At 39.7% G+C, this 15665-nt stretch overlaps 1 protein-coding gene across 1 annotated transcript in view; it reads right to left on the reverse strand.

Moving 5' to 3' along the window:
* Positions 1 to 323: 323 nt before the first annotated feature.
* amdhd2 (amidohydrolase domain containing 2) overlaps positions 324 to 15665 on the reverse strand; it is a 17067-nt gene continuing 1725 nt past the window's right edge. The window contains exons 2-12 of the mRNA XM_017441940.3: positions 14067 to 14223; positions 10437 to 10573; positions 10012 to 10151; positions 9846 to 9900; positions 8345 to 8557; positions 8143 to 8231; positions 6887 to 7031; positions 3960 to 4067; positions 3329 to 3397; positions 2410 to 2511; positions 324 to 1301 (exon numbers count right to left, since the gene is read on the reverse strand). Of these exons, the coding sequence (XP_017297429.1) occupies positions 1222 to 1301; positions 2410 to 2511; positions 3329 to 3397; positions 3960 to 4067; positions 6887 to 7031; positions 8143 to 8231; positions 8345 to 8557; positions 9846 to 9900; positions 10012 to 10151; positions 10437 to 10573; positions 14067 to 14149 (1221 nt within the window). The 5' untranslated portion in view covers positions 14150 to 14223 and the 3' untranslated portion in view covers positions 324 to 1221. The remainder of the gene's footprint in view (positions 1302 to 2409; positions 2512 to 3328; positions 3398 to 3959; positions 4068 to 6886; positions 7032 to 8142; positions 8232 to 8344; positions 8558 to 9845; positions 9901 to 10011; positions 10152 to 10436; positions 10574 to 14066; positions 14224 to 15665) is intronic.

Below are 15665 nucleotides of genomic sequence, written 5' to 3' on the forward strand. Positions count from 1 at the left end.
TACGTTGCCAAATTTAAAATGTTGTTTTAATTAGTTCTTAATTTATCTTCAATGTAGTTTAAGTTTCATTATTTCTTATCTTTATTTGTAATCAACAGAACAGAATGTCCTTCTGATCGATTGAATGTCGTTTGTCTTTAAATGTTAACTCATTGTTTACACTGAATATATAACAAAATAAATAACAGCTGTAGTTATAAAGTCAATATAATAAAACAATATTTAAATTATATACAAAAAATAAAAAAACTTCAGCTAATCTGGAATCGATGTAGACACACGTCTGAAACTTTCTGTAAGAAAAAAAAATCATAAAAACAAAATGTGGAAACAACTTTTATTCAAATCAGAAAATAAAACATTTTGTTTGAATGAAATCAAACTCAGAAACCAAATGATTTCCTTATTTCCAAGTTCATTCAGACACAAATTGATGATCCAAGGTGTATTAAAGTTTCCATGGTTTTACATTCAGTTCCTTGTGTCATTTTTGTTTGATTGTTTTTTTTTCAATAAGTAAAAGATGAACAGATTATCTTTCCTGCTGGGGTTTCTGTTCCATCCTGATGAAAAGATGCAGAAACAAAACTCTACCAGAGCAGGAGAAACGATGGATTGTCAACAAGTAATGTAAGAAAGAGATCATTTAATTTAAAGACCTTTACAACGAAGGAACTTTCATGCTCCTTTCTGGGCTCGGAGAAAATCTACTTACCTTTTAGCGAAGGCACTTAATTCTGAATCAGACACTTCTCAACTCTGATTGTGATGACTGAGCCCTTTCGTTTTTTTGTTTTGTTTTGGGGGTTTTTGCCATTCCTAAGCGACTTTTTTTATTATTTACTTGCCTATTTATTTTTTTCCTTAAGTGTTTGTTGCAGGTAGCCCACGCTGCATTGTTAAGATGATATTAATGGATGTGCAAGTCATCGCTCCCCTCTGGGTGGGAGGGATAAAATAAATGTCTTTGTGACATTGCACTATAGTATTGTTACCTGAGAATTCACTTCCAAATAAGATAGTTGATTAAAAAAAGTAATCTGAGAAAAAAGTTCTGATATTTATCAGTAAAAATAATCTAAGTGAATTACGAAGTACGGAACTGCACAGCCGTGTTCACTCAGTTTAAAATGTGCTGCAGAATGTCCATAAAATCAAGTAATTAAAAAACATGTTTCTGCGTGCATTAAAGCATGAAAAGGCACAAAGTTTCTTTATCTTCTATGCTCCTTTTTTCCAGACCTCCTCTCCAGAAATGTAGGTGGATATGATGTTCAGGTCATCATTGAGCAGAACAAGATCTGTGAAGAAACATTTTCAGGTGTTACAAACAATGGAGTCCTGCTGACACCTCAGAGAGACTGTTTCTCTCAGAAGAGTCTGCAGCAAATCAAAGCAGTTTCCAAACATCTGGAACCACTTCAGGATGGCTGCAGAACAGTGGCTGCTTTTTTACTCCTTTTCAGTCCAATTCAGTGTCAAAGTCTAAAGAAAAACTCTGAAAGAGGAAAACTGTTGATCAAGCCCAATTTAAAAAGCATAAAATCAAAATTTGCCTCCTTGGAAGGAGAACTCCCAAGAGTGAGTTTGTGAAGATTCTCAGTCAACCAGGACGTGGCAAATCCTCAGAGTTTTAAAAACAAAGTGAATGGGTTTTGTTTCTGTCATCTTTGCTTTTCAGGACCAGACTCAGCTGTGTCTAAAACCTGATCCCCAGTCAGTTTCCCTCTAATTACACCTTCGTGCATGTAACCAAAACACACAGACATATTCAAATATCACACCAAGTGTCCCTGCTTTCTCCAGTTGTTAGAAGTTGAAGCCAGCAGGATCTGGTTTATAAAAGTTGCCATGTTGGATTTCTGGATTCCCACCTACTCACTGCGCACAACCTTTGTGTCACAGGATCTTCCTTTTAAGCATAAAATAACTAATTACAGCTAAATGTGTTAGAAAAATTAACATTTAACCATACAACTGCAAAGTAAGAAGTACAGGAATCAACAAGAGTCAACCCCTGAAAAACTATTTTACCAAGAGCAAAGTTTTGTTTGTTTATATGAAGGGGACAGGGCTTTAAACTTGTAACAGCTCTGGATTCAACATCCAGCTTCCCAGATGGAGTCTAGTAATTTCATAACATCTCTCTTGTGAACCAGGCTTATAAAGACCCTAAGGACCCTCAGGAGAGAATATTTTGCATGTGATTTCTGCGCACAATAACGGAGCACCTCACTGCATTTTAAAAGCTTGGAACACCACATTTTTCTTTTGAATTGAAAAAGGCTCCTTGGATTAAAAACCAAATGTCTTCAGCTACAGAAACAAAGTCTAGTTGCCTTGTTTTTGAAACTCTTGGAATTTACACAAGTGAGAGATGAATTAGAAGATTGTGAGTTAAAGATTGACCTGCATCTGAGCCATAGTCCAGATTCCCCTTCCTGTTGGTGATGCCGAGAAGCTGAGCCGGATGCAGAGAAGCAGCTTCCAGAGCTTCTTCTATACTGCAGCCTGAGAACAAGATGGAGAAGAAATAACTGAGTCCAACATCTGCACCTACAGCTGGATGTGGTAATATGACCCGAAGGACAAACTCGGTTCATTTATGTATAAAAATATGCAGAAGTTATAATAAAAACTTGATGTTTAAACCAAAAGGTTTTAAGACGCTTAAAAAACCATGTTTGTATCCTAATTTATTCTTTGTTATTGTCTAAAATTCACCATAAAACATGTTTGCATAATTTTTATCCAGGTTACTAGTTTCACATCCAGAACAAAGAGAGAGAATTCAGACCTTTAAAAACAAACAATAATAACAACAAACAAAATCAGGCCACCAAAAGGAAACATTTAAACATAAATCAATGAGAAGTATGGGGGAAAATTACATTTTTGAACATTAAAGCATTTACATTTATCATAAAAGACCCTAAAATATGAGCCTGTAGATGAATGTCTTGGGCATTATGTCTCACTGAGAAATTCCTGAATTTTTAACCCCATGCAGACTGAAATCACAACCTAAAGCTCATATTGCATTTCATTAATTAAAGTAAAAATCTTTCTGCATTTATATTTCTGAAAATGAGAATCAAAAGAACGTCAAGTTCACTTTTGATAGGAATTTCTGTAAATAAATATTAAACTAAACACAGTTTGTCCTCTTGTCAATAACCTGTTTTTGGTGTGATTTTGTCTTGCTGAGATAGTACTTCTTAAACACAGAATTACTGTTTGAGTATTTGGCAGAATGTTTCAAAATGTTTGTCAGAAAACACAAGAATTCAGCTAATTTTTAACATAAAACCAAATGAAGAAAACTGACCTGAGGCCTGTTTGAAGTGGCGAACACACATGTCCATAGTGGCGATGCTGCCGCTGAGCGTCTTTGTACCTGAAAGATCAATACTTTGTATTTCTGCGCCTCAATTATAAGGGTTGGAGTTTAAAATGCATCAAAAGGATGTGTTTGTCTAGACAAACTCGTACAGAAGACCTGAGCTCGTCTCAGTCAGACACACAAAGGAAATGTTCTCTGTGGAAAGAAAAGTCCAAACAGACTTTGTTTCCAGCAGCCAATAATGAGACAAATGATCCAGACAGTTTTCTGCAAAACATTTAAAAACCAGCATCTGATCAGCTGCAGCCAATCAGATCAAGTGCAGTAAAGCACCTGAACGGCTACATCCAGTCAGATCAACCAAATCATAACTGGAATACATTCGGTTTTCTGCACACATCCCGAAATCATATTTGTTGTGAATTAGTTTTATTTAAATAAACTGAAAGGAATAAAAAACAAAGTGATATGAGTAGAAATAGAAGTAAAATATCTTGATAAATCTATTTCTGTTCATTCAGTTCATGAACAAACCATTTATTAAGAAGAATCTAATAAAAGTCCCACATCTGCTTTGAGATGTCCGTTATTAGAAAAAGAAAAGAAAAAAAAAAACCTGCTACGTAGGCGTGGAGACCCTGGATCTCGATGACCTGCTGACCAAGAGTGTGACGACCTGGAGGAAGACCCATAGCTGTGATGGCGTCTGTCACTAAAACCAAACCTGGAACATAAACAAATAATTCTGGTTTCTACATGAGATGTTGTCATTCCCTCACTGAGAAACATAAACTTTACCTTCTAATATTCTATAAAAAAAATTAAAACAAGAACTTTACAACCTCATTTTGGTTCTGACCTCCAGAGTCCTGTTAAAAGTTAGTCACATATGTAAAAGATGACCTACCTGCTACTGGCTACCTACAAGCTACAGCAGGAGTAGCAGATCAAAATAAGTTCCAGACCGGATCATCACTACTGGGTGTGGACCTGCTTAAAGCTGCAGATTATCATCGTTGGTGGAGACGTGTCTTTCATCATTCATGCAAAATAACCTCCCAATGAGAAAAAAACATGCAGGGGGAATAAAGTTGATCCTGCTTTAGCCCACCATCTTTGATGTGTTAAAAAGTTCCCTGTCCCAATCCTCGCCCCTCTATGAAGCGTGTTCTCAGTCGAAGGGTTCGTGTGCTCAGGTTACAAGCATGCAGACATTGGAGAACTGGGTCAGTACAGGTTACATCAACGACTTGCACCTCTGAGTCATAACTGTGACATCCAACATGGCCGACCGGTCCCTGTTTTGGTATTTTAAGAAGGTACCAGTAGGATTTTAAAAATACAGTTTAGGTATTTTGCTTTCCAAAGTCATTGCAGTCATTGCAGGAGACTACTGTCTGGAACTGATGTCCATTTTTGTAAACTTCCCTTGCCATCCATCCCCAAATGTTCTCAATTGGGTTTAGATCTGGGGAACATGCAGGATGGTCCAAAAGAGTGATGTTATTCTATTGGAAGAACTCCTTTGTCAGGCGGGCATTGTGAACCTTTGAAAAACCCAATCATTACCACACAGACGAGGGCCCTCAGTCATGAGGGATGCCCGCTGCAACGAGTGTGGAACGAGGGAGGAAGTGCAAGTATTGGGACTGGGCCTCAAACAGTGCAACCAGTATGCCAAAAACTGAGACTGTCAATCAGTGTACGTGAAGAGGTTTCAGCAAAGCTCAAATGCATATTCCAAGCCGGCAACATTGAACCAGTGGATGTCTCTGAATCGGTGAGTCCTCTAGTGGTGGCACAAACATCTGTGAACCTCATGAAAGTGTGATAATGGACTGTCACCCTCTGCCTCATATGAAGGACTTGTTCACAAGACTGGCTGATGCCACACATTATAGCCGGATTGTTTTAAACTCAGCCTACCACCAGCTGCTTCTATACCCTGATAGTCACAGTCTTACTGCTTTCATAACACATGAGGGACTTTTTGAGTTCACACAAGTTCCTTTTGGACTTGCTTCAGCACCATCTGCCTTCCAAAAAATGATAGACACAGTTCTGAAGGATTTGCCAGGAGTCAGGAACTATTTGGATGCTGTTATAATGTATGGGAACTCCAAGACACATCATGATGAACATCAACAAACTGTTCTCAAGGGCCTTAAATACGTGGGCCTACAGATCAACTTCAACAAAAGCTCATTTGGTCAGTCAAGTATTCCTTTCCTGGGACATGTTATCTCTAATGCCCCTTTTACACGGGCTCTTATTCAGAAGTCCGGCTCTACTCCACTCTACTCGGCTCTATAAAGAATGCATTGCGTTCACACCAGCCAGTTTGGTCGGTAGCAGAGAAACGCAAAACTTGTCGCAAGTTGTGTAAACAACGAAAGCGCTATGTGTTGTTGCTGTTTTTTAAACTTCTGGGGATTCTCCTGAGACTCCAGGAAGAGAGGCGCAGTGGAAGAAAGGCTCTGGATGCTGCGATTGTTGCGCGGAGTAGGACAGCTGTTATCCGCCGGAGATTTCAGGCTTTACAGCGCCTTCAGCTGGGGGACAGACAGCATAAACGTTGCAGGGTGAGCTAACGCTGTTGTTTATATTCCTACCTTCGCTCTTTATGCTTGCATCTGGTCACACCCACGACCAATGAGTGAACAGGAGCTAAGCTTGCTCCGCCCACGAAGCAGGACCGACCCGGCTGGCCCGACTACGAAGCAGGGACCAAAGATGCAGGGCCGGCCTTGAAAAAAGGCCAATGGAAACACGTGCAAAGCAAACCGAGTAGAGTGGAGCCAGGACCTTTAGAGTCGGTGCAAAAGAGGCATAGGGAGGGGTTGCACCCCAGCCCAGATCACTTGACTGCAATCGCTGAAGCTCCTGCACCATAACATATGGCAGCTCTTCTTTTAATCCTGAGCTCAACCTCCTGGTTCAGCAAGTTTCTACCAAGCTGCATAACAGTGGTTGAGCCACTGTGAGAGCTACTTTAACCAAATACTCAAGTTGAACTAAAATAGACTGATGCAGCTGATAAAAGTTTCAGTGATCTCAAAACAATGCTACTGAAAACCCAGCACTTGCCATCTACAACCCTGAATTGCCAACATTCATCACAACAGATGCCTCAGACCATGGATTGGGAGCTATTCTGACACAGTTGCACTCAGTCATTGTGGAACGCATTGTTGCTTTTGCTTCTCGCACCCTGTCTCCAGCTGAGTGGAAATGCTCCACTACAGAAAACGAGCCTCTTGCTTGTGTGAGAGCAGTTGAAAGTTTGAGGATGTGTATAGGGATGCAGATTCACGCTCAGAACTGATCACCAAGCCCTCACCTCTCTGCTAAGCATTAAAGAGATGAATAGAGCTGGCATGAGAACTGCATGCTGGTCAGCCAGAACCATGTGTTTCCAATACAAAATGCAGTAGAAACCAGGAAGTCAGAACATCAGAACCTCATGGCGGACTGCCTCTCACACGTTCCCCTGACCACTAATACAGTTGTAATAAAAGTGACATGTTTTCAGCATTAACACACCTGATGGATGAGCTCTGTGTGCAATCCGAAGAGCAGCAGGGTTGGTGTGGATTCCATCAGCGATCATCCCATAGAACACCGTCCTGCCAGCAGGAATCTGATCACTGGTCAGGAGACCCACAATACCCGGGTCCCGATGGTGAAACTGGACCAGACAGAAGGATGGTTGTTTTTATTTAGACTGAAAACTGTCTAGAGGAAAACAAAACTGAACTCAGTTTATAATATCAATCAAAACTCCACTTTTCTTTCTTTTTTTTCCCTCCAGGCAGCAGACCTTCCTGTAATTTTTTTTAAGTGGTTCAATCAACAGTTCTCCAAACCTTCTGATGGTGGATATATTTATCTGCTTCTTCTTTTCTTCTTCTTTGTGTAAAAAAGTTCATCTGATTGCCTCAGTAGAAAACTGCAGCTCATCTGTAGTTGATGTGTTTCCATAAGAGCTTTCTCAATTCAAAAAGCAGAGAGTGTGGAGTCATCCCTGATGTTGCTGGAGTATCTGAGAAACTCAGAAGGATTTTCTCCAAACACAACATCCCAATGTATTTCAAACCCAACAGGACTCTTGGACAAAGGCTGGTCCATCCTAAGGACAAAACACCCAAACACAAACTGAGCGGTGTGGTGTCTGCAGGTCAGACCTCCATATTGGAGAAACAAACATCTTCTCCACAGACGCATGGCTCAACTCAGGAGAGCAGCTCTTCAGGACTCAGCTGAGCTCCTACACCTCCAGGAGAAGGGACACTCTTTGGAGGACCAACATGTTCATATGTTGGACAGAGAAGACAGATGGTTTGAGAGGGGGTGAAGGAAGACATCTATGTCAAAAGAGAGAAACCAGCTTTAAACAGAGGAGGAGGTCTCAGATTCCAGCTTTTTAAACCTCCAATGGAGCTTTAGGCCTGATCCCCAGTCAGTTTCACTCCAATCAGCACCTGCACTCATGTGACCCATCAGTGAATCACGCTAACAAAGTCCCTAATGAGCCTCTATTGTTAGGAGAGTGAGTTAATCTGCAGGTGAATCCATCTTACAGAACACCTCAGCTATAAAAGCTGGAACTCCAAACTCTCTGCTGTTTGAACAGAAAGCTCCTCAGATGAGAAAAGTCTTTAACTACAGAACAGAAGTCCAGTTGTTTTTGTTTTAAACCTTTATTTGGATTTAGCATGTCCTGAATGACTGAGAATCTACACCAGCATATGTTTCGATAAGAGTGTCAGTTGTGGGTAAAAAGGATCAACTGGACTTACTGGCAGCATGGCATTGAAGAGGTGAGTGATGAAGGATGCTCCGTGCTGAACAGCATCCTCAGCCTGCGACAGGTTGGCCATTGAATGTCCTGCAGCCAAGCAAATATTAATTATATCACACTTTCCAGTAAACAAGACAAAAACCAGAGAAATGTGAAAAAAATTCTGATTTTCTAACTACATGGAGAAAAATTCCCCTCACCTAACGACACAGTTATGCCCCTCTGGCAGAGCTCCTTGACCACTGATTGGCTGTCGGCCAGTTCAGGAGCCAGCGTTACCATGGAAACATCCTCCAGGCTGCCGTAGGTCTCCATCAGGTCCTCAATCCCTCTAGACCGGAAGGTACGCAGATACTGCTCGGGATGGGCTCCTTTCTTTTCCATGCTGATGTACGGACCCTCCAGGTGGAAACCTGCAGACGAAGCACAACACACAAACAAGCATTATTTAAAAGGAAAAGTCCCCCATGATCTTTATGTTTGGAATGAAACCAGCCCTCAGACAATCTTACTCCGTGATCTGTAGTTTGTATTTGTGTTTTTATTATTATTATTATTATTATTGTCATTATTACTACTACTACTGCATTTTATTAAATTAGGACAATACACATTAATCAACATATCATATTACACATAAATGTATATGTGCCAGAATTAGCTAATTCGTCCGTAGACCTAAAGCAGGTAAAGAAAAACATAAGATATAACAGATACACCAACTAACAAAACAATCCAGAAAAACAATACATGATAAACGTCAAACTCTATAAATCTAGATGGGTATATTTATGACTGGTTTGTTTTGAGCCAAAGTTTGAGTTTCTTTTTAAGGACTGAATAACTGTCACAGTCTCTGGCATATCCTGGTAGTTTGTTCCATGAATGTTTCTTTAATTGACACCACTTTTCGCCCAAATTCAGTTCTCCTCCTTGCTATAGCACAGACTCCTCTAGTTAAGGCTCTAGGGTTTATTCTGGCATTATACTTCTGAATAAAATCACTTAATAATGAGTCTATTTAAAACCTTAAAAATAAGACATCAGTCACTGAATATTTAGCAGTTTTCAAAGTCTAGACTATTATACTTACTGATGATATTACAATAAAGAGCATAAAAAAGCTTGTTCAAGATTTTAATTGGATTTTGAAGAGATACTTGATGGGTTTTAGCATATTTACTGTTGTCTGTGACCAGTTGTAAGACAATACAATATATGAGAAAATATTTATATCACTCAGAGAAATCACTGAAGCTGTTAGGCTGAACTGTCTTTTTTATCAAGCTTTTACCCGTTTAAGTTTGGAGTTGGGCATAGTGAATGTCATTTTCTTTATTTTCCCCAGAAAACATATTTAAAACAAAGAAAAGGTCTTTATTTGTTCTTTTAGCCTTGGTTGACTGTAAAGTTGTTGCTTCAGTTTGTATTTATTGCTACGCACAATGAAAATAAATTACACTATATTAAAGACGCTCTTTTATTTGTGATTTGGGGAATGGGACAGGACTACTTTTTTAAAATGTTGGGTCTAGAACTGTTAAACTGGAAGTAATACCAACATGTAGGAATAAAACCATTAGTGTGCAACTTAAAGTGTCACAAAAGAACTAATTTCTGTGCTTCAGAGCAAATATTTGAGTATCTGAAGTGACCTCAAAAACAGAGTTAAGCATCTTTACAGCTAATTTAGCTCTGTACCCAGAACTCCAGCTCCATTTGGTCCTCCGTTCTGCACTTTGATCTGAGGCAAAACCTGAAACAAACAGACTGATTTAGATTTTACACAATACAGGAATTAAAGCCAGACGCAAACATGTTTTTAGTTTTTGTTTGTTTTTGTCTGGATCTATTTGGATAGCTCCACCTTGTGGTAGACGGCTGGAGGAGAGGTGACCAGAGTCGGACAGAACGATGTCACACCATGCTCCAGGATCTTTTTGGAGACAAGAGAAAGTCCCACACCAATATCCTCAGATGGCCGAGAAAAGTCTATGCCAAAACCTCCTGCAAGGAGAAAAACCCACCATTAACTCAACATCAACACACCAAGTCTGTGTACAAAACATCCTCTGTCTTTCTCAACTGTAGGACCTGTCAACGTAAATTTACAGTTACTTTGACAAGACAACAGATTTTTGAGCAAAAAATAAGATTGTGGCAGTAAAAACAAACAGACATAAGATCTCCATGTGGGTAGAACCACAAAACATCAGAACATCCCTCGGTTTCTGTGTAACATTTGGAGAAAACAATAAATCTGCCTCATTTTCAGTTTGTGTTTGATTTTACCGTTGATCTGAACATCTATGAAGCCTGGCGCGATGATGCTGCCATCACAGTCCACTCTCTTGTCAGCGAAGCCCTGCTCATCAAAAAACAGCTTCTCTGGGTCTAAAATCTTCCCTTCACGCACCCACAGGTCCTCCCTTCACAATCACAAAGAGTTCGTTTTAATGAGATTACACAACAACCCAACACATTTGTGGACATCAATACTGCATTAGGTTTTTGTAACAGACCATCTGAAAAAATGGAGACAGACCAAATAAGAAGTTGATAGGAGTATTATGATTAAATAAGAATAACTGGTGTGGATTCAATCAATCAGCTTCTCAGTACAGTGTGCGCTCCAAGCCTGGACAACAACCAACACTGAAACAGATCAGCTTTTCTCACAGTTTGTTTCACAAGGTTTTGCCTCTTTGACTGGTGAGGAAAAAGATAAAGTACAATCACAATTCTCTGAGATACAGGTGCTTATCACTTACTATAGCTAGAAGAAATGTGAACCATTTTAATAATCAAGCCTTTTTGCATGATCTGTATCTTAGCTCTTAGAACTACTGAAACTCTCAAAATCCTGAATTAAATTAGCACTAGCACTAAATTATTTTACAACTATTTTTATTTATGTCTTAGATAAATAGGTTTCTTTTAAAAAGTTGTGGACAAACTGTAAGTCCACCCCGGTTTACAGCTGAGCTTCCACTTTGTTTCTTTTAAGAAATAAAGCTTGGGCTTTGGAAAGACGTTTAAACAATTTGACTGGCTTGCCTTGGACAGCTAAGGAACATATGCACTGCTGCAGTTAGGAAAGCTGTTCTGATAAAGGCAGGACCGACTCAAGAAGAACTTTGACTATATTTAACATTTCTAATACAAACAATAGGACAGTGATCACTCACACCTAGGTCAAATACACCAGAGAAGGAATAGTTTTCTGACCTGTTCAGATTAAGTTAGTTAGGCTTGATTTAGTAGGATTATTTAGATTTGGACGGGTAGGGTATTTAATTAATTGCGAGAAAATAAGATTCCTTCAGATTATTGGAAATTGTAGCTAACCAGTCTAAATTAAAAGTCACCCACAATAATAATCTCATGATTAACTAAAGGAGTCATCAATGCACATAAATTGACATGGGCTTCTGGAGGTGCCAAAGGAGGTCTGTAGACCACAATGATGATAACTGTAATTAGGACCAAGTTCAGCCTTAGAGGAAAGAAATTTCAAAGAATTTGGGAGTGAAATTGAATTTAACTCAATCACTGGAAAAAAAGATTTAACAAACATTACTACAACTGCTCCTTTACCAACTATTTCAACTCTAAAGTTATTAAAACCAGTAAAGGAAACAACATAATCATATTTTTAACCAGGTGTCTTTTAATACTATGATATCTGAATGAGTTTGTGAAAACAATATATTTAGGTAACCAAATGTATGTGAACTTTTTACGCTACAAACATTCAGATGTAGAAAACCAAATCTTCTTCCATTTCCAAAAAACACTGGATCAGTCAGGTTGGACTCTGTAGTGGAAAGTGGAGAGGAGCCAGAGTTTGAAGATTTTACATTTGTTGAACTATTAGAATTGTTTTTTTTTTTTGTGAGTTAAGATTAGTAGGAAAAATTTCCAAGTCTTTTTGACCAGTAGTCCTCTGAGTAATAATAACTGGGATATTTCTTACCAGCAGGGAACTACAGGGGGCATTTGTGCACATTATGTTGACCACTGGCAATGCACAAAGAGGAGCAGGACAAAGCTGCAACATTCTGCATGTTGGCCATTAATGGAGAAACACCTCGACCTGTAGTGTCCAGTCCTTGTCCTGGAGGGCCACTATCCTACATGTTTTACATGTTTCTCTGCTTTGACTCACCTGATTTGAGTGAATGAGTGATTACCAGACTTCTGCAGAACTTGAAGACCCGATGAAGAGCAGGGAAACAACTAAAATATGCAGGACAGTGACCCTCCAGGACCAGGATTGGGCACTACTGACTTAGAGTGTTTGGGTGTACTCTGACCTGTAAAAAGGTTGATGGTTCCAGGAAAGGTTGAAATTGTCAATGAAGCCAAAACCATGTGTATGCAGTGTGTTCAGGTTGAGGAGTCTGCTAAACCATTCTGTTCCACATGTTAGCATTTGCAAGAGGCCACTAATGACTAGACTTTCTGCAAGTTTTTTAAAAAACTAAAGAAGTGATTATAGTAGCCTTTTAAACTGTCAGTGTGGACAGGCTGTGTCATCATGAACAGAGAATCACAGAAGTAATAGTCCAGGGAGTTTGTCCAGGTTGTCCCAACATACGGCACCAGGAAGGCAGTGTGTAATGTCATTAAAAAAAACTAATATTGTTGATAATGCTGTCTCCCACTATCAGAGTGGTGGGAGCAAAAAGGGAAAAAAAAGGTTGGACTCACAACTAGACATTGCATAGTTCTGACTGCATGACTAGGCTACAAAAGCTGACAGGTAAGCATCACCAGGGCTGGCTGTAGGGGTTTCCCTTGGAAGCAATCATTGTGGGCCACTTCAGCGACAGAGCACAGCCTCCTTCAGCATCCTTCAGCATCCTCCAACCAACAAAAGAAGTTGAGGTCCTGAGAGGAGGACGCCACTGAGGTTCTTCTGTGGAGTTCCCTGGCTGCAGCTGAGTATCTCTGACAGATCGTGCTGCACCAGCCACTGGAGCAGCTGGGGCTGACGCCATGTCCCGGACTGAAAACCAGGCAGGGACAGAGCAATCAGCCTGGTGTGCCACATTAGCAAATCAGTTGGAGAGACTCAGGTGCTGTGAAGGGACAGAGTTGCCTTTATGCACAAGTTAGTCATTTCCAGCACACATAGCTGACATTGTAGGATCAAAAGATGATGAAGTCCAGTTTGGACCAAGACTGGAGCTGCTAATGAAATTTGTTAGCCTAGCAGTAACTGGTAGACTAACTTGGTGGCAGGTGGTACAGCCAGGGCTGGCCCTGCTAGCTGGGCCTGGGGGTTTAGTGGTAGAGTCTGTGCTGGGTCATGTGGCTGATTTGCTCTGGACTTGCTGGCTAGTAGTAGAGAGTGGTCTTGACCTGGAGGCTGATGGTGGAACCTGGGCTGGGCCTGGTGGCTTAGCCAGGTGACTTGTTGCTCACCTCTACTACAGGAGTAGACACAAACCGTCACCTTGTACTGTGGTGGTTTAGCTTTGTGTTTTGCTCTTGAACCCTGGTCACTGGTGTGATCCCCTTCGTTAGCAGTTTCTTCCCACAAACCATCAGACTCATGAATAAACACTAATGCAGCTAATCTACAAATCTAGTACTGTTTCACCTTATATATGTGTCTGTGTGCGCGCGTGTGTAAGCCTATATATTTATGTGTACATGTGCAATGAAACCTATTTATATTTTTTATTAAAACTCAAATCCATTTTTGTATTCTCTTTATTCTGTTTTATAGTTTTACTTTGCTGACTGTGAGCAGGGACTGAGCAAAATAAGAAATTCATTACATGGTTTCAACAAAAATTATCACTTTGTATATGACAATGAACTTCTTGTATCTGGAAATGTGGTGGTTTAGCTTCTAGTTACTGGTGTGTTCTGCCTCATGGACATTACAAAGCGTGTAATGTGGGTTTTTACCCCTTCAGCATGTGATCTCTCAGGATTCTGCAGTTGATGAACTGAGTGATGGGAGCGTCAGACACAGATTTGTTGGACGGCATGTTTGGGTTGAGATGACCCACAGTCTACAAACTCTGGCCAACTTCAGACGGCTGAACAAATGAGACACTCCACTCTGTAACAAACAAAAAAAATCACACACAAAGATTCATTACAAAACTTTTGGAAAAGTGTTTTCTGGTGCAATAATTTGCAAACTAATCAATAAGTTTATCAACAGATTTTTGCTGTTTTCCAGGTGTATTTGCTTCGCTGGAGTTGAAGCAGATGACCGCTCGTCCTGAGCCTGGTTCTGGTTCTGGTGGAAGTTCTTCCTGTTAAAATGGACTTTTTCCTTTCCACTGTTGCCAATGTACTGCATAATGTGCATGCATGTTTTTGTTCAGACACCTAACCTGAGAGGACTTTTATTGTGATTTGGCACTTTATTAATAAACTGAATTGAACTGAACTGAATATGATCAGATTTGACTAAATAGAAAAAAATAGTTGCAGAGGAGTTGTTTTGTTTCTCCTGAAAAATGAACACAAAATATTAGGGAAAGTGCCATTTAAGAGATTTGCTTTCGGTCTCATGCACACAAGACAATACATGGGTTGTGTTATTTTACATGCATGCACCAACCATGTCCACTCTGTACAAAATGGAGACAAAGTCCAGCTTTTCTGCCAATGTCTGTGCAAAAAGAGTAAATATTAGCACTCATTTATTTGAATTTCTTTGGTATTATTTCACACAATTGTTTTTCACATTTGTAGCAAAAATATCCAAGAGTCACTGGAGTGTAGCTACATGATGGTGAGGACTATTTCCTGAAATATGTGGATGTTGTAAACTCTGATGCAGCCACCCTGGATGGTCTCAGAGTTGTTGGAGCAGATTTTTCATTGGTTTGTAGTTTTATTGATATCTCTGAATAAATATTTGAATGTTGTGTCAGTGATTAATTTTTGTTTTTCACTCTAACTTTTGAACATTGGTTATTGGTTTTGGTCTCTTCTTTGTGTTCCAATGAGAAATATAAGTTTTGGATAAATAACAAATATTCATCAGTAAATATCTTTGCTAATCACTTCCAGCTGTGGTCAAAGATTTGCGTCAAGCTAAGAACTAAACAAAAGCATTAAAATCAACATTTCACTCCAACTGTTGGGAACTCAAAACTGTGTAAAAATAAATTAATTTTCACTTGGAATCACACTGTACTACACGTTTGAAGAAACTCAGCAAAATTTGGGACAAAATTTCCAAAGAGTTTACAAACACATCACATCACTAGTCCTCTGGTATTAGAACTAGTATCAAACTATAAGTTTAATTATTGTTTGGATCAAAATTACTGATCGTGTGCATAAGAAATAAACCATCCCCAAATACAAAAAATAATCAATGAGCTTCAGTTATTAATCCATCCATCCATCTTCTTCCTCTTATCCGGGGTCAGGTCGCGGGGGCAGCAGCCTAAGCAGGGAGACCCAGACTTCCCTCTCCCCAGCCACTTGGGCCAGCTCCTCCGGGGGAATCCCAAGGCATTCCCAGGCCAGCCGAGAAACATA

The sequence above is a fragment of the Kryptolebias marmoratus genome, unplaced genomic scaffold (assembly GCF_001649575.2).
Source record: "Kryptolebias marmoratus isolate JLee-2015 unplaced genomic scaffold, ASM164957v2 Scaffold61, whole genome shotgun sequence".
In the NCBI taxonomy this organism is placed as follows: domain Eukaryota; kingdom Metazoa; phylum Chordata; class Actinopteri; order Cyprinodontiformes; family Rivulidae; genus Kryptolebias; species Kryptolebias marmoratus.